The sequence below is a fragment of the Epinephelus moara genome, chromosome 22 (assembly GCF_006386435.1).
Source record: "Epinephelus moara isolate mb chromosome 22, YSFRI_EMoa_1.0, whole genome shotgun sequence".
Classification (NCBI taxonomy): domain Eukaryota; kingdom Metazoa; phylum Chordata; class Actinopteri; order Perciformes; family Serranidae; genus Epinephelus; species Epinephelus moara.
In genome coordinates, this window is record NC_065527.1 from 25,140,016 (window position 1) to 25,167,573 (window position 27,558).

Genomic DNA, 27,558 nt, shown 5'->3' on the forward strand with positions numbered 1-27,558 from the left:
GACTGACGCTCTGGGTGAGTGCGTGCGCTCTTTTCGGCCATGTCACCGCGAGACACGGAGAGAACTTGCGACAAAAGTAGCCGAAAAGGGGAAGCTGATGATTACACAGCAATCAAAACGAGGCAATTATGTCGTGTATTGACGTGTTGTAAGTCCTTATAGAGATTTATATCAATTATTGTGTCAATTTTTTGTCTCTGCAGGGGAGGTCGGATAACAGACTAATTGAGCCATTTATCTTCACGTCTAGATAACGATCATTAATTGCGCCCTAATGAGGGTTCCACAATTCCGCTCAGTCACTGCACTAAATTATAATCAAGTTTCGTGTTTATTATGCAGCCAGGGTATTATGAACACATCTGATTAGTCGTGATGCATCCAGGCTATGTCATGGAATCAATGCAGCAGTCTTTATATATGTATACAAAGGCACATAACATCCTGTTAGAAATAAACTACACTGTAGATGGAGTTAAACACTATAAAGAGTTACATCAGTTTCATGACTTGGAAGCCCCCCCAGTCCCACTCACTGCAGCCATTTATGGGCAAAGTCTCCCCCTGCTGGTGTAAATGAATAACTCCCCCAATAATCTGACATCATTCAAAAAGGTGTGCTTGAAAATAGTGTTGACTACTATAATTTTAGTTTAATGTGTTTTTATTGTCTTGTAAAATTTCAATTCTTATCTTCAGACCTGTGCGTGCATGATTAGTTTTACCTCTGATTTGTATTTATGCCTTCAGTTAAATGTTTACCCTCTGCCCACCTTTACAGTGGTGCCTCCAAGGGGTGGCATCGACTACCCTGATGCAATAGCTGCGAAAATAAGCAAAAATAATTGGAGGTCAATGTTGATGTCTTTAAGAGGCTGTGGCACGCTGACTTTTTAAGCTAACTCAAAAAGATGTCTTGTGAAACTAGACAACCTGACGAGCCTGGTCTCACTCCGAAGTCGTCGAAATCCAGCGCTTGGGCAGTGACTTGTGGTGTCAGAAAGCAATGAAAAACGTGGCCGGTTGCTGTTAGGGGAAATGCAGCGGGACATGGAAAAAAGTTCAGGCAGCAAAAGTCCGAGTGGGGCGGGCGGGAACACCGACTTTTACCCAAGAGAGTGGTGCTCCTGTCCCGTAAGATTCTAAAGGCAAACCCTGTTCATTTTTCCTAAACCTAACCATGTGTGTTTGTTGAAGAAAAAAAAAAGTGATTTTTGGGTGATGTTGTACCGACATAAATTTCCTGTGAAAATGGAAGTGTATTTTGAAAGAAGACAATGCACATAACAGGCAGAACTTGACACAGTGTCCAGAATGTCAACAACCAACGCATCCGGGTACCATGCACATCGTATGTGGATGTAGAAAGTCCATGACCAAAATGTCAATGTGTGATGAGGTCGGAGTGAGAATGTGTTGACCTGATTGTCGAAATGCATGGGGCACAGACACAAAGTGTCACGCAGGTTTTAAACAGATTTTACTTACTTACTTAACTTACTACGCAGTTCTATGTATTTTTTAGACCAGCTGCATAAAAATAGTGAAGAGCCGCATGATGCCCATGCAGGCAAACATGGACAGTGTCACAACTTCAGTTGATTATAATAGACGCTCTGGGCATGCTGTGGCAGATGTGTCTTGGCACATTTGTGTCTTGTGTATTTTGGCCATAAGGCCTCCATTGTTGGCAACCATGTCGGCATAGCTGGTTGGGAAGGGGGGCTAAATAACGTTCTAAACTTAGGCTGAATTTTGGCGTGCAAATAAACATGTTCTAAGTCAGTGGTTCCCAAATGGTCCAGCCACGGGGTCCAGATTTCTCGTTAGTCAGTTTAATCTATTTGGCGTCATACTTGCATTTGGTCATGTCGCTGAGCTAGTTTGCTGTCACTGTTAAGCAGCTGTCTGTTAGTCAAAATGAAAGCTGTACTTCAAAGTAAAGTGGGTTTTTACAAACTTGACACATTCATGAGTCACTTGCGGTCTATTCAGAATGGATCGCGACCAACCAGTTGGGAACCACGGATCTAAATGGTCCCTTGAACTCTCGCCTTAAGATATATGAGGGTCTCTAAACTTGAGAAGGCTTTTTCCCACTTAATGTAATTGTTACAGTCAAAATACTCTTTCAAATTAAAGCTGTATATATTAAAGAAAGGAAAAATAGCCTATTTGAAGAACAATGAATTTTATGCAGCAACAACTTAAGCAAATCCCTGAAATTCAGTTATGGCTTTTAGTTTTGGTGTGCCACCCCGAGATTTTCAGTGGCCCCATCTGGCCCCATAAAGTGTTTTTAAAAAAAAAAGATTAGGTAAGTTTACTTTACTAGCTATGTGCACAAAATCTATAAAAAGTCTGTAAGTGTGCACACACATACCCCATTATGCACATTTGAGCTTTAAAACACGTGTAACTAATACATGATTCAAGAGGCAATTTTGTAATTGTTCAATTAATTTAAAAAAGGTGAGATTTTTCCACATAGCAGCCTTCAAATGGTCCACTGACGACAAGCTCTGCCAGCACAATCTTCCACCTCACAGTGAAATTTCCAGATCACTAAAATCCATTCAGAACAGTGGAAAACAGCTTTTTTCCCAGAACCTTTTGAAAACCACTAATCCCACCCGATAACAGCCTGCCCTTTGTGCACAGTAAACCCTACAACTCCCCTGATCACAAGCACTGCCAAACCAAATTCCTTTAGCACCATGTAAGCCATAATGCAAGTCAGTCGTGCACTGGTGGTGCTATCCCAAAATCTTACATCCATAATAATTTGGTGGAAATGTTAACATAGTCTACTTGTCTCGGTGCTGTAGACTCAAGTGTGTGCAGACACTAACTTAATGCTCAACTGAACTGCTAGGTTCAACCACATATCATCTCTTTGACATGGTTTAACTCATTAACTTTTAACGCTCAGATGGAAAGAGATGTGAGTTACAGCCAAATTAGAAAGCTTTGCTAATTAGTGGCACTGCTGGATCTCTCATTTTGAAAAAGAACAACTTTCAGGAATTTGAATTTAGAAAGGCAATTTGAACATTTCTGACTGATTAACAAGAGTATAATGTCTGCAATGAATCATCACTGTGCAGCTTTTATGTAGAAATTTCACTGGTGTTCACCATTAGCAAAACCTTTATTTATAACCAAAGATATGTTTTTTAATGGCACTTTAAATACCTTCAGTTTGATTTGTCCTTTGTTGAATTGTGATTTTCACAGCAGAGAGATTCTGCAATCAACGGATAATGACACCCACTGATTTTGGTACTTTCCTGTAACACTTTGAAACTCAGCATTTCAGTTTCAGGGACAAAATCAGGCGGTGCCATCAGGTACAAGAATGGTCTATTGAGAGTTTACTGGAATTAAATCCTGCCGTATTTACTGATGAAGAGAAGAGTAATGCATTTTTCTGAGATAACTCTTTACAGAACTAATGATTGGAGACGATCCAAGTGGAGGCACACCATTTTAAATACAGAGGTATCCAATAGGCAGCTCTATGTAATACAATGAATGGGCAAATGCGCTTATTTGCTTTCTTGCGCAGAGTTAGATGAGAAGATACCACTCTCACATTTGTTCAGTGGATATGTAGCTATTAGCTTATGTAGTGGTTAGCTATCTTAGCATAAAGACTGAAAGGGGGGGGGAATAGCTAGCCTGGCTCTGTCCCACTAGTTGCCTAAGTTCTGGCCAACAAGTAACCTGGCACAAAGTTCCCCATAAAACTGCAAATTATCTGTTTTTCTACAGATTAAATTAATTAGATAAAATGTGATCAATACTGAGCATTAGAGGTGCTGGTATGCAGATTTTGTTACCTTTGGACAGATCTAGGCTAGCTGTTTCCAGTCTTTAAGCTAAACTAAGCCATCGGGAAGTACATATTTACCATGCAGACTTGTGAGTGGTATTTAGTTTTTCACTTAAGTCTCGGCAAGGAAAATGAATGAGCGTATTTCCCGAATCCTTTAAAGGGACAGTCAATTCCAAAAACCAAAAATATATATTTTTTCTCTTACCTGTTGTGCCATTTATCAGTCTAGATTGTTTTGGTGTGAGCTGCAGAGTGTTGGAGATATCGGCTGTAGAGATGTCTGCCTTCTCTCCAATATAATGGAACTAAATGGCACTCGGCTTGTGGTGCTCAAAGAGCCAAAAAAAATATGCTTGAAAAACTCAACAGCAATGTCTCTTTCCAGAAATCATGACCAAATTACTCAAGATAATCCACAGACCTTGTTGTGAGCAGTTTCATGCAGGAACTATTTTCTTTCTACCAAACTACACCCGCTAAGCTGCATCTTAGCCTCGCTGGCTAGAGCTATGAGCTGTTTGAAGACCAATAACAAGGGAAACAAACATGCATATTTAGATAAAAAAAACATCAGTAAGCACCACGTAATGTGTGTTTTTAACTTGGTGGAAGGATTTTTTTAGTCAAAGTTGAAACAACAAAGATATGATGGGTTGAAGTGTGATTTGCAGTGTCCGCCTTATTGACTCCAACAGAACTGACACCAAGATCTGGCTCCTCAAATGCTGTTACTGTTGTCATGACCATTCCGTCTTTTATATTTTTATGCCCTGCATAAGGAAGCATGCTTTTACTACTAGCTCACCTAGCACTACTGAGCTAGCTAACATTACAGCACAGCTGAGGAGGATGCCTTTGAAGTTAACATCTCACACAAGTAGATGCATGCTTTCCTCTGCGCGGTTTCTTTTCAGTTGAAAGAAAATAGTTCCTACATAAAACTGCTCACAGCAAAATCTGTGCATTATCTTGAGTAACTGGGTCATTATTTGTTGTTGCTTTGAGCATCTCAAGCCAAGTGCCATCTACTTCCATTATATTTGACAGAGTGCAGACATCTCTACAGCCGATATCTCCAACACTACAGCACTACACGTAAGAGGAAAAATATGTATTTTCGATTTTGGGGTGAACTGTCCCTTTAAGGCGGTAGCTACAATTATGTCAGGCCTTTTGCTGTAATCTATATTGATTACAGATGTAGTCTCTGCTCCACAGCCAGTGTAGCACCACTTTGATTATTCAGTCAGGCCAGGGGGAAAATGACCTGTTAACTAATACACAGGGCACAGTGAAAGTAGTCATTAGGGGATGAAGACAATACAGCAGAAGAGGGGAGAAAGTAACAAGTCCCATTTGATCTGAACAATTCTCTTTGTCCTCATCAAGGTTTTCATCTTCTATGACCTCAATAGGAACAAACAACAGCAGAAAAACCAAATTATACGGAAAGACCTGGAGAAAAAGGGGGAGTAATTTTGAAAAGCAATTTACAATATACTTTGTGACCCAACCCCCACCCTAATACATGAGAGTCTCAGGCCTCCTCCTCCTCCACCTCTGAGGGCTTAACTCTACTCCTGATGTCCCAGATTACACAGCCAATTAGGGTGAAGGCAAAGCCCCTTCTGCTACCAAGCCTGACCAGAGTGTTGTGTGTGCGAGTTTGTGTGTGTGTGTTATGTTACTGTCAGCCTGTTGCAGGACAAGGATACAGAATGACTCAGTGGTCCAAAGGGAAGCCTTCAATTATCTACATTTAAAAAGAGGTGAACACTGATCTGGACGACAAATAAACAGTGTGTGAAGGCTGCATAATTTGATTTCCCAAATACATATTATCCAACATGAATTATGCAATGTGCTGGACCTCCTTCATTTTCATGTGAATTGAATATATTTCAGACTCTATAGAAAGGACAGACCTTCAAAGTTGTTATAGATGTCATTATATTTTATTCAACAGCACCACCAGCTGGCAATTACAAAACTGATTTAAATTCAGAGGCAAATCAGGATAAATATGGTTTGTGTGTGATGACAGGCAGGGAGGTGCTTCTGAGAATGAGCCCCACATGAGCAAAGCAGAGTGAAAACTGTACTCACTACCTCAGTCTTTCTCTTGTTTTGTTGACCCTGTGGGCTGTGTTGAGGAATGCATCTGGAAGACACATGCAACACCTGTGTTATGCCACTGACAAAAGCACATTCACACTCAAAACATTCTGCCGCTTTCACACATACACATCATTCAGTTTGCTTGTTTGTTTGTTTGTTTGTTCACATATACTCATGTATACAATTTAAAATTTACATAGTGCACAGTGCAGTAACAAATCATTCAAGTGCATAGGATCATAATAATATTCCAGCAGAAAAGAGAATGGTGAGTATGTGAACTGGTCCCCTGAGAAGCTATCGAAAGCTTATGTTAGGGGCCATAGTGCATGAACATAATGCATAGATTTCGGACACCGCCCAGCACATCAACCCCTTGCTGGGACCAGCCAACCGCAACACGGGTTGCTGTTGACTGCTCCCAGTGAAGGAGAAGACATAGCGCGCAGACACCGCTCCCAAGAGGGTGGCATTTTCCTTGAGATCTTTGTCGAGTGGTCGCCTACAGTGGCTTGAAGGAGATCAATCTTGTTTTCAAGCTTCGCCATGGATGTGCGGAATTCGGCGGAGATAGCTAGCCTGTTTTCTTCCAGCAGACTTGCTATTGAGGTTAGCGTTAGCTCGCTGCCATCCTCTTTGGGTAGCGTTTGTGAGTCAGTCGGTCCAGGCTTGGCTTGTTTTGCTGGCTTTGGAGGCATATTACGACCCGCAGTCCACCGAAAAGGTTAAAGTCTGTCTGGCAACATAGAGGCCTCTAGTTTCGCAGACCGGGCGAGGCAGAGGCGCAGCGCACCTGAGCTTCGCCAACTGGGTGTGGCCAGGTGGATTTTGCAAGTTTGGCACACTGTGCGCCTGGCGCAGCTACTCCTCTTTCCCCCCTCCGTCCCTCCTACCTGCGCAAGTCGAAAAGAGGGAGGAGAGAAGGCGTACAGTGGGTTTTACACACATCACACCAATCAAATGAGCCCCTCTCCTCGCCCTTAAATGCGCTGCGTGAAGGCGTAATGAGAGTTTACTCAATTCGCCATGGCAGAAGAGAGCAGCAACATCAGACGGCCTAACTTCTCCCAGGAGGAAACTGATGTTTTGGTCCAGGAGGTCCAAGCTCGCAGTGTCCGAATATACGGAACTGCGAGCAGACCTCCACGGATTTCCATTACACGTGCCAAACGGTGCCAATCCCCTTTGATCTGACATCAGATGTGACGGCACAGTCGATATAGAGATACATTTATGTGCTGATTGCAGATAGTTGCATTGAATAGTGTTTTTTGTGGGTATTTATTGCATTGTTAATGTGCCTGATATTCTGGAAACCTGCCTGTGAGGTTTTGGTGACGTGTGGGCACTGTCCGCCGGTCAGCCAAACTTCCTCTACACCAGCTGCGCTCCACCTGCGCCTACAGTAGACCTGGTTTCAGCTGGCGAGCTTTTAGTGCACCTTTGGCGAAGCCTTTTGGCACAAAACTGTCACTGCGCCGCCACACCCATCTCAGCGCACCTTGGTCTGCCAAACTACCAAACTGAGCGCGCCTCGGGTTGCGCTGCTCGAAACTAACTCTGCGCGGGGTTCGCCACCCTGCGCCGCGCCGGGAAACTAGAGGCCAGAAAGTTAACTTAAAAGGTGAATTTTGTTTTGATTTGATTTGATTTATTCACACACACACACACACACACACACACACACGCACACAGGTGAATCAACATAAATGTCTTCATACAGGCATGAAGTTAACAGCGTGTGTGAATCAGGTCTCCCAAGAAGCTATTAAAAGCCTTTAGAGGGAGCCTGGGTATTTTCGAAACAAAACAATATACAGTACATAGTAAACATAGGTAAAAAACATCATACATACCAACAAACACAGTGACATAAGTTTTCTCGGAGCACATGATTTTAGGACATAACAAAATAGTTAAAAATATGAACTTAGTAGTTTGATTTTTTTGCATTTTCTTAAATGTGGAGATGGATTTCAACACTTTCAAGCTCTCATTGAGCTCGTTCCAGAGCAGCGGACCCCTGCAAGCAATGGAAAAACTAGTACTTTTAAGTCTTCTCTTCTTCCCAGTGATGATAAGTGGTGTCATAAGCATGACCAGGACTGCAGACTGGGACAAGCTCAGACAACCTTAAATTTGTTTTATGGATTATCTGGAACATCATACATGCATTTTGATACACATTTATCTCTGTGAGCCGAAGGGGGGCATTATATTCGGACCAAGACACAGCTCGAATTATCTTTTTTCTAAATTTTTTTAATAACTGGGGAAGGTATTGCTCCATATGACATTACAGTAGTTGATATATGGTTCAAACAGAGTTTTGTACAGAGAAAGAAGTGCTGATAAAGGAAGGTGATACCTTATTTTGAAGAAAAGACCAATTAGACCATTTAGATAATTTGGAAATTAAATGTTCTATATGCAGTTTAAAATTTAAGGACTCATCTATGAGGACCCCAAGGAACTTTGTTGAGGCTACTCGAGTTAACTCCTTATCATTTATTTTGAGACGTATGTGATCCATATCAGATGGCTTTTTATTGGATGTAAAGACAATGAAATTAGTCTTGCTGATGTTGAGAGATAACTTATTACATTTGAACCAAAATTTTCTGTAATTCAGCGTTGAGTAATTCCTGTAATTCAAATGTATTTGTTTGTGATAAAAATAAATTGGTATCATCAGCAAAAATGACTGTGTAGGATTTTAGAAGAATTTACGAATGAGTAATGGCCCTAAAATTGAGCCCTGAGGGACTCCATATTTGATATCCATATTTTGCGATTTTTGGTTATTTATATTTACAAATTGTTGCCTACTAGAAAGGTAGCTTCTAAACCAGCTATGTGCCATTCCTCTAATGCCATAATGGTTCAATTTCCCCAGTAAAATATCAAAATCAACTGTGTCAAATGCCTTTGAGAGATCTAAAAAGATGCCAACACCACAATTTCCCTTAACAACTGCATCGTTCATTTTTTCAATGAGATCTAAAATAGCCATGCATATTGAACTCTTTTGCTGAAGCCATACTGAGAACTAAAGAGAATATGCAGCTTATCCAAATAATCACTTAGTCTATTATACACAACTCTTTCCAGTACTTTAGATAAAGTTGGTAAAACAGAGATTGGACGGTAATTACTGATATCATTTTTGTCACCAGTTTTGTAAATAGTGTAAATAGGAATGATTCTGGCAATTTTGGTCATTTTTGGCACAACACCATGAAGTAAAGACAAATCAATACAATGAGCAAGTGGTTTTACAGTGAAGTTTTTTATAGCTATCAAGATTTTACTGCATATCCCAGCAGCCCCGCTGTATGTGATTTTTCATGTTTTTGATAATTTCTTTAAGATCTAGCTTATCTGTAGGCCTCATGAAAAAAGAGTTTACATAGTGGCCTGATAGCTAATTCCTATACCTTGGTAGCATGCAAATTAGTCGGGTAGGTTAGTGGGAGTGACATGGCGTGCTCCAACTACATCCTTGTCACAGACAAGGGACAGTCAGTGTGACAAGGGACGGTAGCTGCAGAGTTTCTGGTGTTTATGTGGGTGGTGCTGCTGTATCTGGCGAGGCCTGTCATCTTGGGTCCCATTAAGGACGACCTGCTACCTCCAGCGTGGATTGCAGGATGATCCTCGCTGTTGTTATTAACATCACTCTCTGGGTCGTGGCTGTCACCCTCACCTCGGTTGTTTTTCTGTCCTCCATTGGGTATCAAGGTACTGCGGTTGAAGTGCTTCAACGGCTTGCCAAGAATCCCAAAGCTGATTTGGGGAGGAAAAGAAAGAAAGAAAGCTGGAAAGGTAAGTAAGTAAGCCAGAGAACTCAAGTCATTTCTCTGTAATTTTGGCACAAATACATACATGAAATAAACACAATAACGCTACATACGTAGACATATTAGTCTATGAAGTGTTCTACGCTTTCAGTTAATTAAAGATCTGGTTGGATGGTGGACCAGCAAGTGGCTGGTCAAGAAAGTCAAGCATCCTGTACGATAAAAAACACATCTTTCTTTGAAGTCATTGGACCAAACTTGAAATAAAATGCCCAAAATACAACACCAACGGGATCCTCACATGGATGACTCAAGTGAACAACTATTCGCAAACAAGTTAGCTACGAGCACTTGAGAAGATCATAGTTTATCAGTGGTATGTTTCAGTGAGTTTTGTTTGGAATATTTCCAGGCCTCTCTCAAACCAGAATCTCCCTACTCCCACGCTGCCACAGAGTGTAACTCTGTAGTCACACTCAAAGCTGAATGAAGCACCCCTCATGAAGGTGTAAGGTATAACAACAAACTCTCTCCGGCAGAATTAGAAACTGTTGTCACTTTTCACCATGGAGAAAAATAAAACTTGTTCTGTTTTATGTTCCTCAAATGTGCTGCTATTGTTGACCTGAATTTATGAGTATTATCCTTTTGTCAATTTAAAAAGGCTTAAATAAAATAATAATAATACTTACTCCCAAGCTTTTTAGATGGTAAGATGGTCTTTCTTTTTATTCTTCTGTAAAAATATCTTCTCCTTTTTTTCTGACATTGAAAAGCTTTACAATCAAATGACCACATCTACCATTTTCTACACTACAAAAGGGTTTATTTGATCCTAAATACGATGTGATCTTTAAGTTGCTGCCTGACAATATTAAGTGTCTACCTTAGTTTGAGCAGGTTGTTTTTTTAGCTGCACAGACCCTATATTTGTACAGAGCAGCTTCCATGACGAGCACAACACAACACTGCACATGCTAAGTAAGTCAGCACTGATGTAGACTCGCTGTTGGAGGGTTTTATAACCAACCTCCGCTCCCTGCTAATTGGTTTGGGATGGCACTTAATGTGGTGGACCCTCCACATGAATGTAAGGAGAGGGTGCAGGGGGTGGCCCAATGTCTGTGTTATTTATATGGCAGTCATGAAACAGATCCATCATACCCTTGATCAAACCTCCTCAGTATTACTGTATATGTGACATATTCTGTGATGTTTTACACCACCTGACACTGGCCAGCTGCTCGTTGAGCTGCTCCGTCAAGGCCTTGGTGTCACAGTGCTCGGCCTGCGGCAGGCTCTGCCTCCTGGCCCGGCTGCTGGGGAACAGATGGGGTGATCGTTCTTTGGGCGAGGGCAGCAGAGATACCATCAGTGGGGAACGCTGATTAACTATACTGCTGAGGGCCGGACACCTCTGGGACGTTCTGGGGGAGAAAGTCAGATCAAGCAGCAGGGCACAAAAGAATGCATGAATTTATAAACACCATAGGGAAACATGCAAATGTAAAAAAGACATATTTGAAGGAACACAGAGAGCAACAAGTGAGATCATGCATGAGTGTGTACAAATCTTAAAGCATTTTACTTACTCAACTGGTAGAATAAAAAGAGAACAAACTTAATATTTTCCTGTTTTACATTAGTTAAACCAAATATTATAATACTAAAGTACAGTAGTTCATTCATGCACAGACAACAGCTGTATAAGCATTTGACTCATATTCCATAGTGTCATAGTAATTATGGTGGAAACTAAAACAAATATCCAGAACTAATTAACCAGGAAAGCTGCCAAACTTCAATATCCAGGTGCAAATACAAAAAAATATACTGTATGGTGTAATGGATTTTTTATTATTATCTTTTCAAAGTCTGCAAGACAGCTGGAAGCAGTGATGACGCTACTCCGATTCATGTTGTGTATGTCCACCCTCGGGAGGAGAGCAAGCATCGAGCCCAGCTTTTGATTGTTTGGTCTCAACCTGACAGCAGGAAAGAGCACTGGGCCTCTGACAGCTTACACAACTGCCAATCTCGTGTCAGACACAGCAAAGCAACATAAAACAGGCTGTCAGAGAGCGTCCCTCCTATCGGACAAAGCTATGAATCTGTCGACATCAATCATCATATTCCAGTTGGAGGTCTGACATGACATCCGTCAAACAGACAACTCTACTGCCGGAGCTATTAAGTTATTTACTCTGTAAAATGTCAAAGCAGGGTCAGACTAGTTGAACATATTGGTGTTTAGACAATAGAAAATATTTGTTAAAGCATCTATAATCTTTTTTTTTACATTAACAATAGATCAAATGACTGCTTCTATAAGTTGCCGCTGCTAGAAGTGATGTGCCCACAGAGATCTGACCAATCCAAAGTCCCGCCCCCCTTAGACAAGCTTAGACTAGCTTCCCAATGGAACGCTAGACGCTGTGTATATTTAATAGCACCAATAGTTACTTTGGGGTGGCACACAGCCATAGGGCCCTGACACACTGAACTGACGGTCACCGGTTGGTCAATGTCTGATTGTCGGTGAGCGTCAGACACCCTAGTTTTTGCTGTGTGTCCCACACTAGTCCCCTGTTTTTCAGCCGAGTCAGCATGTTGAATCGGCGCCAGAGCGGGCGGAGCCCATCTGTGAATTAAATCCCCCTGATTGGCAGTTCAGCTCAGTGCACAAGAAGAGAAACAGAAGTGGGGAAAGCAAACGAAGGCTATACTTAGAGATCAAAACAAATTTGTTATATTAAGATTTCTTTAGCTATTGAGGTCTTTGGCAGAAATGGTTCATAATTGTTTGTATTGTTGTTATTGTTGTTCCAGTTTCCTTTTTGTGAATGATGAATACAGATAACCACTGCCTGCTGGAGTTATTTTCTCGAACACAGGCACAAAACCTATGTGCAAGTTGGCCATTGGCTGTAGTCTTTCTGGCCGACTTTTTGGCTGAGACACCGTCACCATTAGTTCTTTGATGTTGTTTTGTTGCGTCTGGGCATTTAGAGATGTAATATAAACAAATGAATGTTAGCCTTGATTTTTTTTTCTGGCTTACGATAATTTATGTCATCTTAAAAAATATGTCCGCAAACAACCGAATTGTCCTTTTCCAAATCTCTTTTACCTTACCACAGAAATAAGGAGGAAGGAAACTTAGCTAACGTTGGTGATCCAACATTAGGCTAACTCCTCTTGATGCAGCTTTAGCAGTTAGCTACATTAGCTAACCACAATAGCTAGCTATGTTAACTAGTGTTTGGCTAACATTATCTTGCTTCACATAAGGCTAACTCCTCTTGATGTAGCTATAGCAGTTAACTACATTAGCTAGCCACATTAGCTAGCTATGTTAGCTAGTGTTTGGCTAACATTATCTTGCTTCACATGTGACTATACAACGTAATGTGTCCGTGAACATTGTGACGCCAATGTTATGTGTCAAGTATCACTTTTATAGGCCCCTCAGCCACAACTTTAAACCATCTTTAATTTCTTTTTAATATAGATTAGCCTAGCACATAGCATATCTACCTAAGCTGAGTGAGGTTCCAAGCGAGCTCTAATTTTATTGGAGCACAGAGCAAAAAGGGGCGGGACTTAGGACCGTCAGTTACCCTTAGCTCTATGTAGCTTTATAGCTTTGTTTAGCTAATTCTTTTGTTTTTCAGGTCTGTAACTTCACTGTTTTAGTTCACCACTCTCATCAGAAATGCTTGTGGCAGCAGCAGGCAGCTGTTTATAGCAAAAATGCTCTAACAACCCACCTGTCCTCTGTCCAACCTTTACTGTGCTTCAACATACCTGTGCTTGAATGTGCTATTACTTCCTGTCTCCTTGGGGTCAGCCTCTCCCGTCTTCATTGAACCATTAACATCGGCGAAGGTCATTCCTGAGGCCCCATCAGACCTTTTCCTCACTGCTGTGTTGAAGGTGTCGGAGTACAAAAGACGCCCCACCTCCTCTTGGATGTCCCTCAGGTCCTTCCTGCCAAACGTCACCCAGGCCGCACAACAGAAAAAGCTGTACAAGCACTAGAAACAGAGGGTGACAGGGAAAAAGTGAGAAGTGTCACTGAGAGTTCTTTATACTCTTTCCTTAATTCAATAGTTAGTAATCTGTTGATTTTGTTCAAGGATTCATTGAATGATTATTCACAAAAGGTCAGCTATGTCTATCCTAAAAAAGGTCACATACAGAGCAGGCAATGGGCTGCTGCTGTTAGCGTGATATTTCTCTCCCTGTCCACCCACCTGGCTAAATACTGGGGGGAACCTGTCAAAGCAAAGTACCTGTGTTGAGTCAACATCTCCTCCCACTAACTAATTCATTAAGGCCACCAGGCATAACCAGCACTCAATGTCGTTCTGTTCTGCTCACTGCCGTCTGTATTCACAGATGGTGAACTGGCCTTCACTCTGACCAGCTGAAGGCTTCATTTTTTTTTCGGTGCAGGTGAGGCAGTGCAGTTTGGGATGTTTCGACTGGCTGGTTTTGCGAGGGGAAAAAAATTTCAGGTGAGTTACGAGTCAAATTTATCCAGTTTTTTTTTTTTAAATGAGTGGATTGGTTTACTGGATTAATTAGAGCAGCCCATTTGCAATTAAGGTGATGATTATGTTTGTAATACATTGTAGGAGTCTTACTGCACCTACCGCATGCAGCAGCCATTCTGTACTGTTTGACAACATCAGGCCCCTGTGAAAATATATCAGAACCTGGTTTCTATTGATGGCAGACATGGTAATTCTAGCACTAGATCAAACATTTTGAATCCAAATGATGATGTTTTTCTAGCAGAGAGCTATATTTCATTAGTCAGTAACTTTATTGCGAGCAAAACTTTTTAAGATCTGAGAACAAAGAATAACCAGTGTGCAAGAAACCATGCCTGATCAGATATGAGCCAGGAAATCAAGAAGCAAAAGACATAATAAAAATTGCACAAGTCATTAAAAACATCTGAAATAAAGATCCAAATTTAATTAAAAAATCTAGTGTGCTTGAGACCTTGTTTGCAGTTTAATTCAATTCAAAAGGTGCACAGTATCTGAGTTCTACATAGTGCATACATACTGTATGTGTATCCAAAGTTAAGGTCCCTGTTTTTTTTTACTGTTCATCAACTGTATCAGGACAAGACAGCACTTTCCAGGGAAGTACAAGGCTAAAATTTGATACTAAAATAAGGTTACTTTGGATGATACCTATTTGTGTACAGTGGTATTCAGATGATCACAACACTTCAAAGTATACATACTATAAAGATTTTCCTGAATTCCACAAATGAAACAGATCTGATCAATACAAATCCTGTTCTATCTGTGATTTTCAGCTTGAATGTAACTACACCTGAGTGAAAATATTGCAGAAAGAATACTTCTTGCTCTGACTATCACCCGTTCTAACTCTGAACAAGCACTCACTTGTGATTTGACGCATGTTGTTCCAACTCCAGGTCCATGATGAAGCTGAAGTAGCAAACAGCCAGCTTCTTTTGAGCAATCTCCTTTTTGGCCAAAGCCTCCATCATCATCTTGTGCTCTGAGGTGATGTCTACACTGGCAGGTTGGTGAGAAAGGGAGTGAGACATTGGTGGATAAAAAAAAGGGGAAGAAAAACAGATATCAACTATATGATAGAAAATAACAAAACATTACATTAAAGGTAATAATCACCAGCCTGTACCATTCATGATGGCAATTTATAGTATGATAGACAACAGTATTTCATTCTCAGCATACATACGCCATTAATGACTTTGATGTATTCTCCAGAGACTTAAGTTCGAAGAAATAAGACAGGTAAAGGAGAAGGGCGGCCAAAACTTCATCCAGCTCTTTACTCCTGGACACAGTAAAAGCATTTAGTATCGATGCATGACGGATCTTGTTATGCAATGTACAACAATGGAAACTGTATGTATGTATGAAACATGTCTTTGTATTGCTTACTTCAATATAGCCAAGAAGCAGAATGGAATGGGAAGCGAGTAATTCTCTTGTAGCAAACTGACAGCGACCCCTGCAACAGAGAGAGCTTTGTCACAGCAGGGTCAAAGGTCATCTGGCACCCACTGGGTATAAAAATATAAATTGTTCCTAAAGTCTAGTTGACTTTTTTCACCCCTATTTTGGTTTTTATTTAGTTTTAATTAACTGTAACAACCTCAATCCGTTCAGCAATTACCAATGCTTCTACAAGAGACAGAGAGGAGTAACTGACTAAGTCATTATTGTTATGAGTTCAACAACATATTGGCACTTGCGTTTAACATCATCAGTGGTGATGCGGTCCCCTTGACTCTTCATCACCGAGGCCCTGTATGCATTCAGATGAGCAGGGCTCAGGCTCTTTCTAATGCTTTGGCGCCCTCTACCGTTCAACGTGCAGACCTCAGCCAACCTGAGGAAACAGGTCAGTTTGTGAATGTGAGGAGCAAAATGCTGTGTGCAATTACAAAAAGACTGCTGATTGTAGGGCTTCATTTCTCCTGTCTCTCTAGTGATCATAAACACAGTTGCATAACGTGAGCGTGTATTTATATTTAAAGACTTCAGAAAGTTGTTTGTTGAGCCAGGCGTACCACTCTGATCGCTGTTGGAGATCATTGAAATTGACATTACTTTGCCTTCTTTTCCTCAAAACGCCCTCCTCTGTTGGACCAGAACTAAAAAACAAAAACAAAGGGGGAATTTTTAGACCGTTTCAAACTTGACAACATAACATTGTAAATGGTTTCCTTTGTATTTCCTGTTGGAATATTTATTAATGCAGTAGCTGACAAGGAAACTACACTGAACTACTTTTATCATTTCCTTGGTAGCTGACAGGAAGTTAAAGGGAACTACGCCCATTTACAAAATTCATACATGTTATTTCTATGGTCTAAGACTATAGAATATTAGATCCCTAAGGTCTGCTGGTCTGGGTCTTCTAACTGTTCTAGAGTCCAGGTTAAAGATAAAAGGTGATCGAGCCTTTTCAGTTCTTGCTCCTCGGCTTTGTGTATGTATTTGCAGCCATGTCTTTATGTATGCATGCTCACAGGTATGTGTTTAAGTGTATATGTTAGTGTAGGCGTATGTGCACCAATCAGCCAAAACATTAAAACCATTGGTGGGTGAAGTGAATAACATTGATCGTCTTGTTACAGTGCAATGCTCTGCTGGGAAACCTTGGGTCCTGGCATTCATGTGGATGCTACTTGACGCGCTCCACCCACCCGAACACCGTTGCAGACAAAATAAACCCCCTCATGGCAAAAAACTGCTCAGGCATGACCTGAGGAACGGGACAAAGAGCTTGAGGCGTCGACCTGGCCTCCAAATACCCCAGATCCCAACCTGATCAAACATTTGAGGGACGTGTTGGTACCCCAGAGGTACCCCCAATCCAGGGTGGGTCCTCCTTGGATCCAGACCTGTCTCTGACCTGTTAAGGCATGGACACAAGACCTCTGGAGGGTGTCCCTTGGTGTCTGGCACCAGGGTGTTAGCTTCAGATCTTTTGGGTCCTGTGGGTTGTGAGATGGGGTACCATCACATCCCATAGATGTTTGATCAGATGGGGATCTGGGGAATTTGGAGGTCAGGTCAACGCCTTGACCTCGTTGTCACGTTCCTAGGACCATTCCTGAGCAGTTTTTGTGGTGTGGCATGGTGCACTGAGTTGCTGGGGGGCCACAGCTACTGGGGAGTGCCGTTGCCATATTGGGAGGTGCCTGGTCTGCACTGTTGTTTAGGTGGGTGGAGCGTGTCAGGTGGCATCCACACAAACGTCAGAACCCAAGGTTTCCCAACAGAACACTGCATTGTAACAAGATGATCAGTGTTGTTCACTTTACCTGTCAGGCTCCAATTCACTGTTTATGGAGCAGCTCCGGACTTTATACTTGATGACATCACAACATCACAAGTTGGAGACTCACTTCTCTGGTTTGTGGCTTTGACAGAAAAGTAGCTCATGTTCACAAATATTGACAGAATTTTCCTAGACCATGGAAATAACGTAATGAAAGTCTTAATTTAGGGTAAACGTCCCTATTAAGCCCACCAAATCTGCTTTTCAGACATTTTTAATATATACCGCCCCAATTTAAGTGAGAACATTTGAGTTAAAATGATAGTCTAATCTCTCATTTGAAGAGTCAATAATTCATGTATACCAATTTTTAATGTTTTTATTGTTTAATTTGTCAAAATATGTCAAAAGTCTGGCATGGGCTTAATAGGTACTTAATGTACCCTTTAAGCCCATGGGTGTTCCAAATAAGCCCACTTCATGATTTGTTGATAAATAAATATATATATTTAAAAATCTTAACAATCCAAACCAAACAAAATCTGTAATCTTTTAGCTCTCAATAGCTATTTTCATTTTCTCTCCACTCCTATCCTCTGGCCTGTAAATGGCATTTGAAATAGGCATGATCAGCCTTTTTGTTGTGTTGTCAACACAGAAAAAGCTAAATTTACAACATGTCTTCTTTGGAATGTAGCCAAAAAACTACTCATGAACAAAATCTAAATTATAATGGAAATTACTCTTCAGTACTTCATCTTTCAATATATGTTGTCATTTGGTCTGTATCTCTATCATACATTGTACTGTTGGCATTTAGAACTGGCCAAAATTTCTGGTCCAGCCAGCTGGTTTAAAGTGCAGATGTTTTTAGCAAGATTTCTGAATACCTAATGACTAAAAGAAAAACAGTTTCCAGGTTCAATACTAATATTTTAAGGATAATAAATGATGATATAATGATATTTAATTATCTGAATTATGGAGCTGATTGATTAGGTGAGGTCAAAGTTAGGCAGGAAAATGGTTCAAAAGTCAAAAGGGAGAAAATCTCCATTGAAACACAGTCAAGTGGGCTTAATGGGAACACAAGTGAATTTCTGGTTAAAAGTTAGAATATTTTATTCTACACACGACATTAAAAAACAACTACATGAAATAAATCTATATGCTGCACTAACATAACATGAAAAGTATCAATTGATCATGCACTGAAGGAATCAGCTATACTCATTTACATCCATGCTAAACGGTGTGATTTTTTTTGCTCTTGTCCCCTTTAAGCCCACTTGGTAAAAATGTTAACTAATAAATAAATAAAGATAAATATAGGCCTACACATTTATTATCTATTTAACAGTGTAATAATATATTCTGCATACAAAAATTTAAACTATACATGCTTATCATGCTTTATGTCATTGCAATGAACAATGCTATGCAGCGGCTGTATTGATGCAGCATGTGGGCTGTTTGCTAGCATGCTAAAAGGCATGTTTTGACTTCAAAAGAAAAAATATTTCTAATTCGAGTAATATTCTAACATATGTTTTATTCAAAGCACTAATCTCTTAAATTTTGATAACAAATGAGTACTTGTCAAAAGCAGGAGTAGAAATATGGAAACAAATTGTTTTCTGAGGGCACCAAAATCACTTTAGTTTTTTTGCAACTTCTTCTGGGAGCAGCAGGCACATGTCACACATGTGCTTTAATAACTCAATATCAACAAATCTGATTGGCTTACAATAAGAGTATAATTTATGTAACAAGCAGCTTCATTGGAAGAACCATGACACAGCAAAGGTGATGTAGAGTTTTTGTTTTTTTTACTGAAGTCACAAGTGGGCTTTAGGGACCAAAGCTGTTGTCCTTTGAATATAACGGCAATTAAACGGCCTGTATCATCGCGTGAGTTCAAGGACGTCTCGTGCAGGTGCAGGATGCTAATTAGCCCCAGCTGCGCTCACCTGACAAACTCCACTGTCTGAGTGTCATCACTCCACACCCACCGGCCTGGAGGCGGGACACCCACCTGAAAGGTATGCCTTTAATGTCAACTAGACCTTTATTTGTGTAACTTTAAAATGAATTGTACACACTGCCTTTTGACGTTACTAATAACACAGTTAACGTCAGTGAAGTTAAAATTACAGCACAAACACCGGTCATAGGTTAGCTAGTAGCTACTACACAGAACACGTCTTTAACTGTCATTAACACTTTTTAAGTACGTATGTATCAACGTGATAACTTACGTTTCTCTGCTCCTCAGGATATTTCAGCATTTTTGTGAACAAAACTTTCTGTTGTCACAGGGTTAGCTCGTGCTGCTTCCTCCTCACCGTTAGCTAATGTTTGGCTCTGTGTCCAGGCGACAGCAAACATGGAGGGGGGAGGGAGCTGCCCGCTGACGCTGGATACTTAATGACATTTCCTAATTGTTTATTATCACTTTCCTATAAAGAAAGTCACACATTACCTTTGCTTGGGGTCTCAGAAAATCCCAGCTGTAAGAGGGGTCCTGAATAAATGCTCTATAGGTGTGACTTGAAATACTTATAAAAGTATGCAAATGGTTCTATTAGGATTTATTGTAATGGATTTTTGTTCATGAAGGGTTCATAAAAAAGTGTTTTTTGTCTAAGGATAAAAAAAACTCGAGTTTATCTGTTTTAGGACTGAATCTACAATTAAGTATTCAAGACTTAAAACTTCATTCGAAGAGGTATAACAGACTTATAAGTGGTGTTGTCAGGATACTAGAATTTCTATCTTCAATACAATACCTTGAAAAATATTGATATTCAATGGCATTTTCATTATGAAGAGGAAAAGGTGACATTGAGGGTATACCAGTTAAAAGTGATGTTAAATGATAAATGTAACACGGCTGTAACATGACAACAACACCATTTCTTTTTTTGGTTAACAGCAGAAAACAGCAGAAGCACTATAATAACACTAACAATAACAGAGTGAGAAAGAGCAGCTAGTGCCAGTGTTATGATGCAGAAAATAACTTTTGAAACCGTTTAAAATATTCAGAATCTGCATATATTGATAAATCAATATTTTTGAAAACACTACTTTTGAGATAAACCTGCAGTTTGGAGCAGGCAAAGGTGACTATGATTTGCTCTGCATTATTAACTTGTCTTTGACTTTTAAAAAGGCAAATCATACCCCTACTAGCATATTCTCAAACCAAAAATGCACAGAATTCAATTTATGTCGCATCTAGTATCTGTCTTAATACCCTGAAACTTAGATTGGCAGTACGTATGTGTGATATAGCCTATATAAATATGAAAAACTAACTCTTATGAGCATCATACAATTTCCCTCCTGCTTTGATGTCTAAATTTTAGAGTTTACACCTGCTTTTCTGATCTCTTTGTTGTAAGTTTTATTATAAAATGTGTAAAAAATCTATTACCAACTGTTAATATTGTCAGTAATACACAACAGCTACTGGTTTTAAAAAGGCCATGGACATCTTGTTACAAAACAAGTTTTATTTTGTCAGGCATAAAAAATGTATCTTACAGTTCTTACAGACTTTATGGAAAATCAAGAGTTTAAAGGGTGTACATTTTATGTCCATGGACCTTAACTTCCCCCCACATTGCAACTGTATCAAAAAGATGTCTAAGCATTACGAAAAATGGCTATGGCATGATGTGTTTGCAATAAAATAACCAGGATCTGCTTCTCTAAGCTCTCTTAACTTGCAAGTTAGTTTTTAAATGGTCTTTGGAGTGATGAGGTGTACATTTTCAGTCAGGTAGTCCAGCCCCCAGGCTCGTGTTCGGTCTGTCAGGGCATCCAGCGACTGCAGCAGTTCTATATCAAAGCCGTTGCCTGAGAAGAAGAAATGCACCATAAAAAAAAACACATTTATCTCAGCCTCTATAGTTTAACAGCTATTCAAGTATCACTCTCTACAGCACCACAGTGTTGTTAATTTTTTTGTGGTTAATTTATAGTTTATTATAATGATATATATATGATATAATTGTGAACAACACTCACCGTACAGGCTCTTCACTTGCTCATCAGGCACAAGAAAGGGAGGACCTGAAAGACAGTCACAAATATCTTATACAAACACTCTGACTCTTACAGACATTTTAACATGCAAAATTAATCATTATTTTCTTTGGTTTTAAAACCATGGATGTGTATTTCTCCCTACAGAATGCCCGATGTTTTAGACACAATATGGACAGTTACCTTTATATAATTCAGGATTGTATAACAACGTGTCCAGAAGATATCTGCAGTCTTTTGCCATCAGAGAAATGATGAGAGCAGCATACCTGTGGTATTATGAGAGAGAAGAATTTAAATTATACATTCAAATAGATAATCCAAGAGGTTTTAATTTCATTTCATGTTTTAAAATAAATTGAATCAGCTATGTTGAGCCTTAAAAAAGAATATCAAATCTCAGTGGAGGGCTCAGTCTCGCCGTACTTTTCTCTGTCTCTTGGGTTGATGGCCACTAGAGATCCCCTGTCCCAAATTGCCCCAAACTGACCCTCAATCGAACTGTGAAATGGGAAAACAGAGTGTGTTAAACATTTACCCAGGCAAGCAATTTCACTTCTTTAAAAAAGGGATAAACACATGAACAGTTCACTAACCTGGAGAAGTTGAACAGGTCACACTGATATAGAGAGATGTTCCTCTCTGAGCACTGTGGAACAAAGACAGTGTAGATTTGCAGTTTTGTCTGTGTAAATGCAACATGTTTTTCCAGCTATTGTTCCTACATGTGGGCCCCATTTACTACTGTCATTTGTCATAGCATACCATAATGTATGATGTACAGTATGATGATGTATCAAGTCTGTGTAGACACTGAGCTAGGATGCTCACCTTTGCAGAGCTGTGATGAGACCCATTCCTCCCTTACAGTATTCCTGTTTTTTTTTTTTTGCTTTTAAATTTTAAATCAAATTGATTAGTTTAATTGAGCTCCTACCTTGTAAACCTTTGCTCCAGGAATGGTAGGGACAGGCTCCTCACTGTAGGTCATGTTGTTCTCCTCAAAGAATTCCTTTATACCCTTTTCAGATATCTCCACCCCAACCACCGAATGGCCCATGTCTGCCAGCCTTGGGTTCACACAGTGGAAATAATTTAGGAGCAAATGCTGAGCAAATGTTTCGTTCTAGGATGTTTCTACATTTTTAATAGGAACTGCTGTTTTTTTTTTTTTTTAGCAGAAAGGATAACTGACAATGTAAACACAAAAATGCAATCTTCTTTAGTGGATATAGGAGGAGCTCCATACCATTTCATATCTACAGCTTTTCCACAGAGAGGGAAGAAGAAGCGAACTCCTGTCCGTCCAGCGAGAACTTTATCTATATGGGCCTCCAGCATCCTGTTAAAAAGAAACAACAAAACAACAATAGTTAGGATTTCATCACCCCTCACTTTATGACTCTATGAAAACAACTCAGCACACGTACAACTATACTGATATCTTTTTTGAACTTTTGTTTTCCCTTATCCCACTGAGGAGGTTAATAAAAAGTGAGGCCTTTACTTGTGTACTTGAGGCTGATGGAAACCAATCCTTTGCTCCTGCCAGCGTTCTTCCCATTCTCCGAGTGCCATGACCCGATCCGCCTGTGGTGCCAGCATGCTGGTTATATTTGCCTGACCCCAACTACTGGAGGATAACACGGACAAAGAGAAAGCAAAGAATGGAGAGAAGAGTGTTCATATATGTAGCTGGAGACAGAGGTGAGTACTCATGATGCACACAGTCAGACATTTCTGCACCAAAAATAAGCAATACAGCTGCACGATGAATGCATGTGAGAAAACTGATGGGACAAAACAAGGCTTTAGAAAGCAACAAGCTTATGGGGTTATAAAACCAGGATCCATATTGACCCAAGAGCACCTGACTCTACTGGTAGATGATTACAGAAGAATCAGCTGTAGCCAGAGCACACAGGACAGAGGGCAAAGGTCATGTGCATGTACACAGAGTAATAGGTGCCCTCTAATGTGCAAACACACTGCAAAACTGTAATGTTGCAGCTTTTAGCCTGTATAATCAAACGCCAGGACTATCTGATCCAGCTTCTTGTAATACAGCATTTCTGTTAGTCACGTGAGTAATCACACTCTGACGTCAGGGGGAGATTACCAAACCAGTTGCATAACATTACAAGTCTTTTCTAATGTAGATACATTAGTTTACTGCTCTGATTTTAACGCTGAAATCAATCAGACATGTCACAATATGATCAGAAGCGATTATATTAGTTACACATTACGATGTCACGCGCGTCCATGCTTACCCTGCAGCAGCCTGGCATAAAACCAACCACAGTACTTTTAAAAGGCACCCTGAATCCCGCATGTTTGTCAAACAAAAAGCCAAGAGCGTACCTTTACTGACTGAAGACAGCTAATGTTGGATCAGCGACACAGCAGCAGCACTCTTGTACACACAACAGTTTCAATCAAAATCGATATGTGTATTTATTGTCCCGAATGACGTCTGTCAGGCGAAGCGTTTGTCTTCCTGCTCACTGTTTAGAGAAGTTTTCCTTATTACTTTCAGCCAGAAAGCCATATATCGGTTAGGTTTATGGAAAAGATGATGCTATGGGTATGAAATGAAAGATTGGCAGTAAGCTTTGAGGACTCACCTCTCCCGTGTGCTGGCGAAAGTGACAGGACGTTTCACAAAGCATGCCTGACAGGCAAAATTCTGGGATTCGAAGTACCATCGTACCCGGTTGTACTTCTGGTTTGGGAGGAGCCTGATGCTGCCTTCAGGTACATGGGAAATCATTCGATTTAATAACATTACCTGACTTTGAATGCTTCTCCTTTGGCTTAACGACTATGAGCACACTTATAATTTCAACCAGTAAAGAACAAAGCACACCCCACTGCTCTATATAACATTTAATTGTTTTTGTTTTTTTCTCTGACCGCTGGTCCACAAATGAGGTCCCCACGGGGTTTCAAGCAAATCTATTGTGCTGATTTGATTTCAGACTTTATTTTCCACACAGCTCTGTGGTTATCACTTCACAATGCCAGCTACTTGGTTAGTTTGTTCACTACTAGACATCATATTTTTCTTATGGTAATATATTTCTTCATCAGATCCTGTGAATGATCTGTCTATGTGTTACAGTAATGCACACGTTTTGGACTTTTGTCTCTGTGGCAACATCTGGTCCTACATTGCAAATGTTCTACTTCATACTGTGAACTTTTGCACACCCCCTGGTTAATATTTTGCACATTTCTGCATAAACGTCTTCTTTTAAAATAACTTTTACATTTCAAACACACATGGTGTACATATTTTTTAATATTATTTGTTCATTGGGTTTTTTCCTATTCTGTATCTATGTTTCTTGACTTTGTAGTTCTTACTTTTATTTTCATTTTCTGCTATTATGTTTATTGTTAATATGCATCAATACACAAAAGCAAATTCCTTTAGCCTAATTTAAAAACATACTTGTCAATAAACCAAATATTGATTAATGCATAATTTGCAATAAGAATAATCTAATCAATGTAATCATCCGTGTATTATGAACATGTTCAAATTAAACTGGACTAAAATACAAAATCCTGAAGCACAGTAACCTTGTTAGAGCTTGACAGTTCACTCTTGACCTTGTGAACTGTAGTTTTATTAAAAAGAAAATCCTAACTCCCAGTCCACCGACCTTGATAGATTTCTTCTGGAACTTTTAACCACACTGCATGGTTTTCCTCAGTCCTCACTTGTTTGCTTAGGAGGTATCATGGCAAATGCTATATTTGTTGTAGTGCAGAGACGTGTTGTGCTGTAATTTTAAGTTAAAACAATTAATAGGCTACAGTCAATTGACAGAAAAGCATCGATTTGATAACTGATTAGTCATCCAAGTTTTTAACTTTTTTGGGGGGCAGGGGGCAAAAATGCCAAACATTCAGTGGCTCCAGCAGCTCGAACGTGAATGCCCCAACTTCATGAAATGGTTATTGTAATCTGTAATAACAACAATAATAATAATTAGAAATATAAATAATTAAATATAAAGTAATAATGATGATGATGATGATGATATATGTAGTCCTCATTTGATTTGTCAGGGCTTCATACGATTTTTCTTATGATTATTTTTAACATTTATGACATTTATCCCTTTTCTGTGTAAGCCTGAAGAAAGTACATTGAGCCTGTGACAGCTGTCACTAATCCTCAGAGAGCCTCTGCTGTTGCTCAGTGATTAGTCTCGCTTGCAGCCTTCGCCTGCCTCCACACTTGATTCGGTTCAGCGCTGAGCCGGAGCCAGGAGACGGATTCCATAGATAAGATATTCTTCCATAGCAAGACAATGTGCAATCAGAGGGCAGGAAAGGAAGGGGGATTACTTTATCCGGCCACTGGGCGGCGCAAGAGTCCCAGAAATGCCGACTTTACTTGGGCACTGAGGCGCTCTGTCACTCTGAGCTCTGTTTCCCGTGATATCACCATGTTGTACCCAATTACACATGCACATGCCTGGTAATTAGGCAGTCACGTAGCATTTGGAAGACACTCGCGACATCAAAACAATATATAAAGTATATAATAAAAATACTGCTGCTATTGGTGTATTTAAAACAACCTAGCATTGATTCTTCACATAGATTTGTCTCTTTGGGCCTTGCGCTCCTTAATATGTGGAGCGCGTATGTTTGTGTTGCCAAAATAATGAAGCCTATTACGTAATTGTAGCCTAATTTACTTAATTGTAATTTCTTTTTAGTGATAGTGAACATATCCTATTTTCGTCACTATCGGCTTACACACGTAACGTCTTGTGTTGTGATTCAGCAGCTAAAAAACAAAATCCTCCCACAAAACGGTGGCCCATTATTTACACTGATGTATTTGAAACCACATTTTCCGCAAAGGTGACACGATTTCTATCTTCAGCCACAATAAACAGCAGACTACATTTAAAGGGGCCTTGAGAAATGTGACGCCCCTCCTTGTCGGTTCAATTCCTGTGCGTAATTCGGTGTTTCCAAAGCGCTCCAGTTGCGCGGGGTCGCATCCAGATGTGTGTGTTTTTCTTTACGGTGCGACGAAGACGTCGAGGAGCCTCTGAACCAATCACTGCCGCCTGGGGGCGGGTCGTGTGTGGACTGTTGTGGATATGGAAAATGGACAATTTAACACGCACATTCATCATTCATATCCCGACGGGGAGACCTGCGCTTGCACGCTGAATTGATTCGCAAATGCCCGGCCGTGGTGTGAAAAGGAAAATTACCAGAGAGGGGAAGAGCCTGGCTCGCCACCCGGTAAGGGCAAGCTCTCTGTCGGGGAGAAGTCAGGGCGCAGCGGGGATCGTACTGGGTGATTTCTGTTGTCTATGTTTAGAGGCTGCGTTCATTGTAGATGCATCTGAGTAATTGGGGATGGACCGATGTGTCTGCTGAGGGTAGAGCTCACATTTTCTGTGTTCAGAGTTAAAATTATTCCTCATTTGGCTCATATGGATCTTATCTTCTGGTCTAAAGGCTCACCATTCCAAGCTCATGCTCACAAAATAAAGCGAAACGCTTAATTGTCTCCTGAAATAAGGGGTTACGATGGTAAAATTAGGAAGGTGTTTATATAAAGTGCATTTTTCCACCTCAAGGCAGCCTTAACTGCCATCAGCTCCTGATGTATTGTTTGCACGGCGCTCAGATGCGCACCTTTGTCACTCACACTGCTCAGATGTTGAGATTGGAATTGGAAGTGTTGGAAGCAGCCCTCGCTATCACACAAAGGAGCAAAACTAGAAGACCTTCTCTTGTACAGTAGCTGTATAATAGTGCCAGAAGGTCACTATATCCTGAAGTCACTGGAAGTGCAACAGGGGCACTTTAATTCACCACTGGATTATCATGAGACTACCAGCCTTTAGCCTATTTGACAGGCGCAGCCTGTTTCAGTAAATCCAGGTGGCTGTTGGAGCA

At 40.3% G+C, this 27,558-nt stretch overlaps 3 protein-coding genes across 8 annotated transcripts in view; 1 reads left to right on the plus strand and 2 right to left on the minus strand.

Annotated features, from left to right (window-relative positions):
- Nucleotides 1-5,771: 5,771 nt before the first annotated feature.
- LOC126384121 (protein phosphatase 1 regulatory subunit 36) lies at nt 5,772-20,935 on the minus strand. 3 transcript variants are annotated; one of them, XM_050035048.1, is made up of 12 exons: nt 19,821-20,935; nt 19,533-19,597; nt 16,346-16,429; nt 16,028-16,164; nt 15,714-15,783; nt 15,508-15,606; nt 15,186-15,320; nt 14,415-14,457; nt 13,564-13,793; nt 10,983-11,183; nt 9,663-9,742; nt 5,772-5,999 (listed from the first exon to the last, which is right to left on the minus strand). In XM_050035048.1, the coding sequence occupies exons 1-12, from the start codon at nt 19,848-19,850 to the stop codon at nt 5,944-5,946; spliced, it is 1,230 nt and encodes a 409-aa protein (XP_049891005.1). In that variant the 5' UTR covers nt 19,851-20,935; the 3' UTR covers nt 5,772-5,943. The 3 variants fall into 3 exon arrangements, with proteins under 3 accessions (XP_049891005.1, XP_049891003.1, XP_049891004.1); XM_050035046.1 differs by lacking the exon at nt 5,772-5,999 and having other exon boundaries at nt 9,180-9,742; XM_050035047.1 differs by lacking the exons at nt 5,772-5,999; nt 14,415-14,457 and having other exon boundaries at nt 9,180-9,742; nt 15,186-15,315.
- A 125-nt stretch (nt 20,936-21,060) lies between these two features.
- On the minus strand, nt 21,061-24,122 carry LOC126384122 (probable thiopurine S-methyltransferase). 4 transcript variants are annotated; one of them, XM_050035053.1, is made up of 9 exons: nt 23,980-24,122; nt 23,123-23,245; nt 22,865-22,957; nt 22,553-22,685; nt 22,212-22,264; nt 22,042-22,116; nt 21,799-21,884; nt 21,598-21,642; nt 21,061-21,426 (listed from the first exon to the last, which is right to left on the minus strand). In XM_050035053.1, the coding sequence occupies exons 2-9, from the start codon at nt 23,218-23,220 to the stop codon at nt 21,308-21,310; spliced, it is 702 nt and encodes a 233-aa protein (XP_049891010.1). In that variant the 5' UTR covers nt 23,221-23,245; nt 23,980-24,122; the 3' UTR covers nt 21,061-21,307. The 4 variants fall into 4 exon arrangements, with proteins under 4 accessions (XP_049891010.1, XP_049891009.1, XP_049891007.1 ...); XM_050035052.1 differs by having other exon boundaries at nt 23,123-23,248; XM_050035050.1 differs by having other exon boundaries at nt 23,123-23,248; nt 23,889-24,045.
- Nucleotides 24,123-26,707: 2,585 nt separating this feature from the next.
- LOC126383730 (exostosin-1c) overlaps nt 26,708-27,558 on the plus strand; it is a 107,968-nt gene continuing 107,117 nt past the window's right edge. The window contains exon 1 of the mRNA XM_050034367.1: nt 26,708-26,895. The gene's annotated coding sequence lies outside the window, so the exon portion shown is untranslated. The remainder of the gene's footprint in view (nt 26,896-27,558) is intronic.

What these genes read in the sequence shown, in the direction of transcription:
- LOC126384121 (XM_050035046.1), bottom strand. Translation starts at nt 19,850, where the DNA reads ATGCTGAAATATCCTGAGGAGCAGAGAAAC. An exon ending in CTCCAACAGCGATCAGAGTG is followed by an intron (nt 16,165 to 16,345) that starts GTACGCCTGGCT and finishes CTGTTTCCTCAG; the next exon opens with GTTGGCTGAGGTCTGCACGT. An exon ending in TGCTTCTTGGCTATATTGAA is followed by an intron (nt 15,607 to 15,713) that starts GTAAGCAATACA and finishes TACTGTGTCCAG; the next exon opens with GAGTAAAGAGCTGGATGAAG.
- LOC126384122 (XM_050035050.1), bottom strand. Translation starts at nt 23,950, where the DNA reads ATGCGGGATTCAGGGTGCCTTTTAAAAGTACTGTGGTTGGTTTTATGC. An exon ending in AACCCAAGAGACAGAGAAAA is followed by an intron (nt 21,885 to 22,041) that starts GTACGGCGAGAC and finishes ATAATACCACAG; the next exon opens with GTATGCTGCTCTCATCATTT. An exon ending in CAATCCTGAATTATATAAAG is followed by an intron (nt 21,643 to 21,798) that starts GTAACTGTCCAT and finishes ACTGTCTTTCAG; the next exon opens with GTCCTCCCTTTCTTGTGCCT.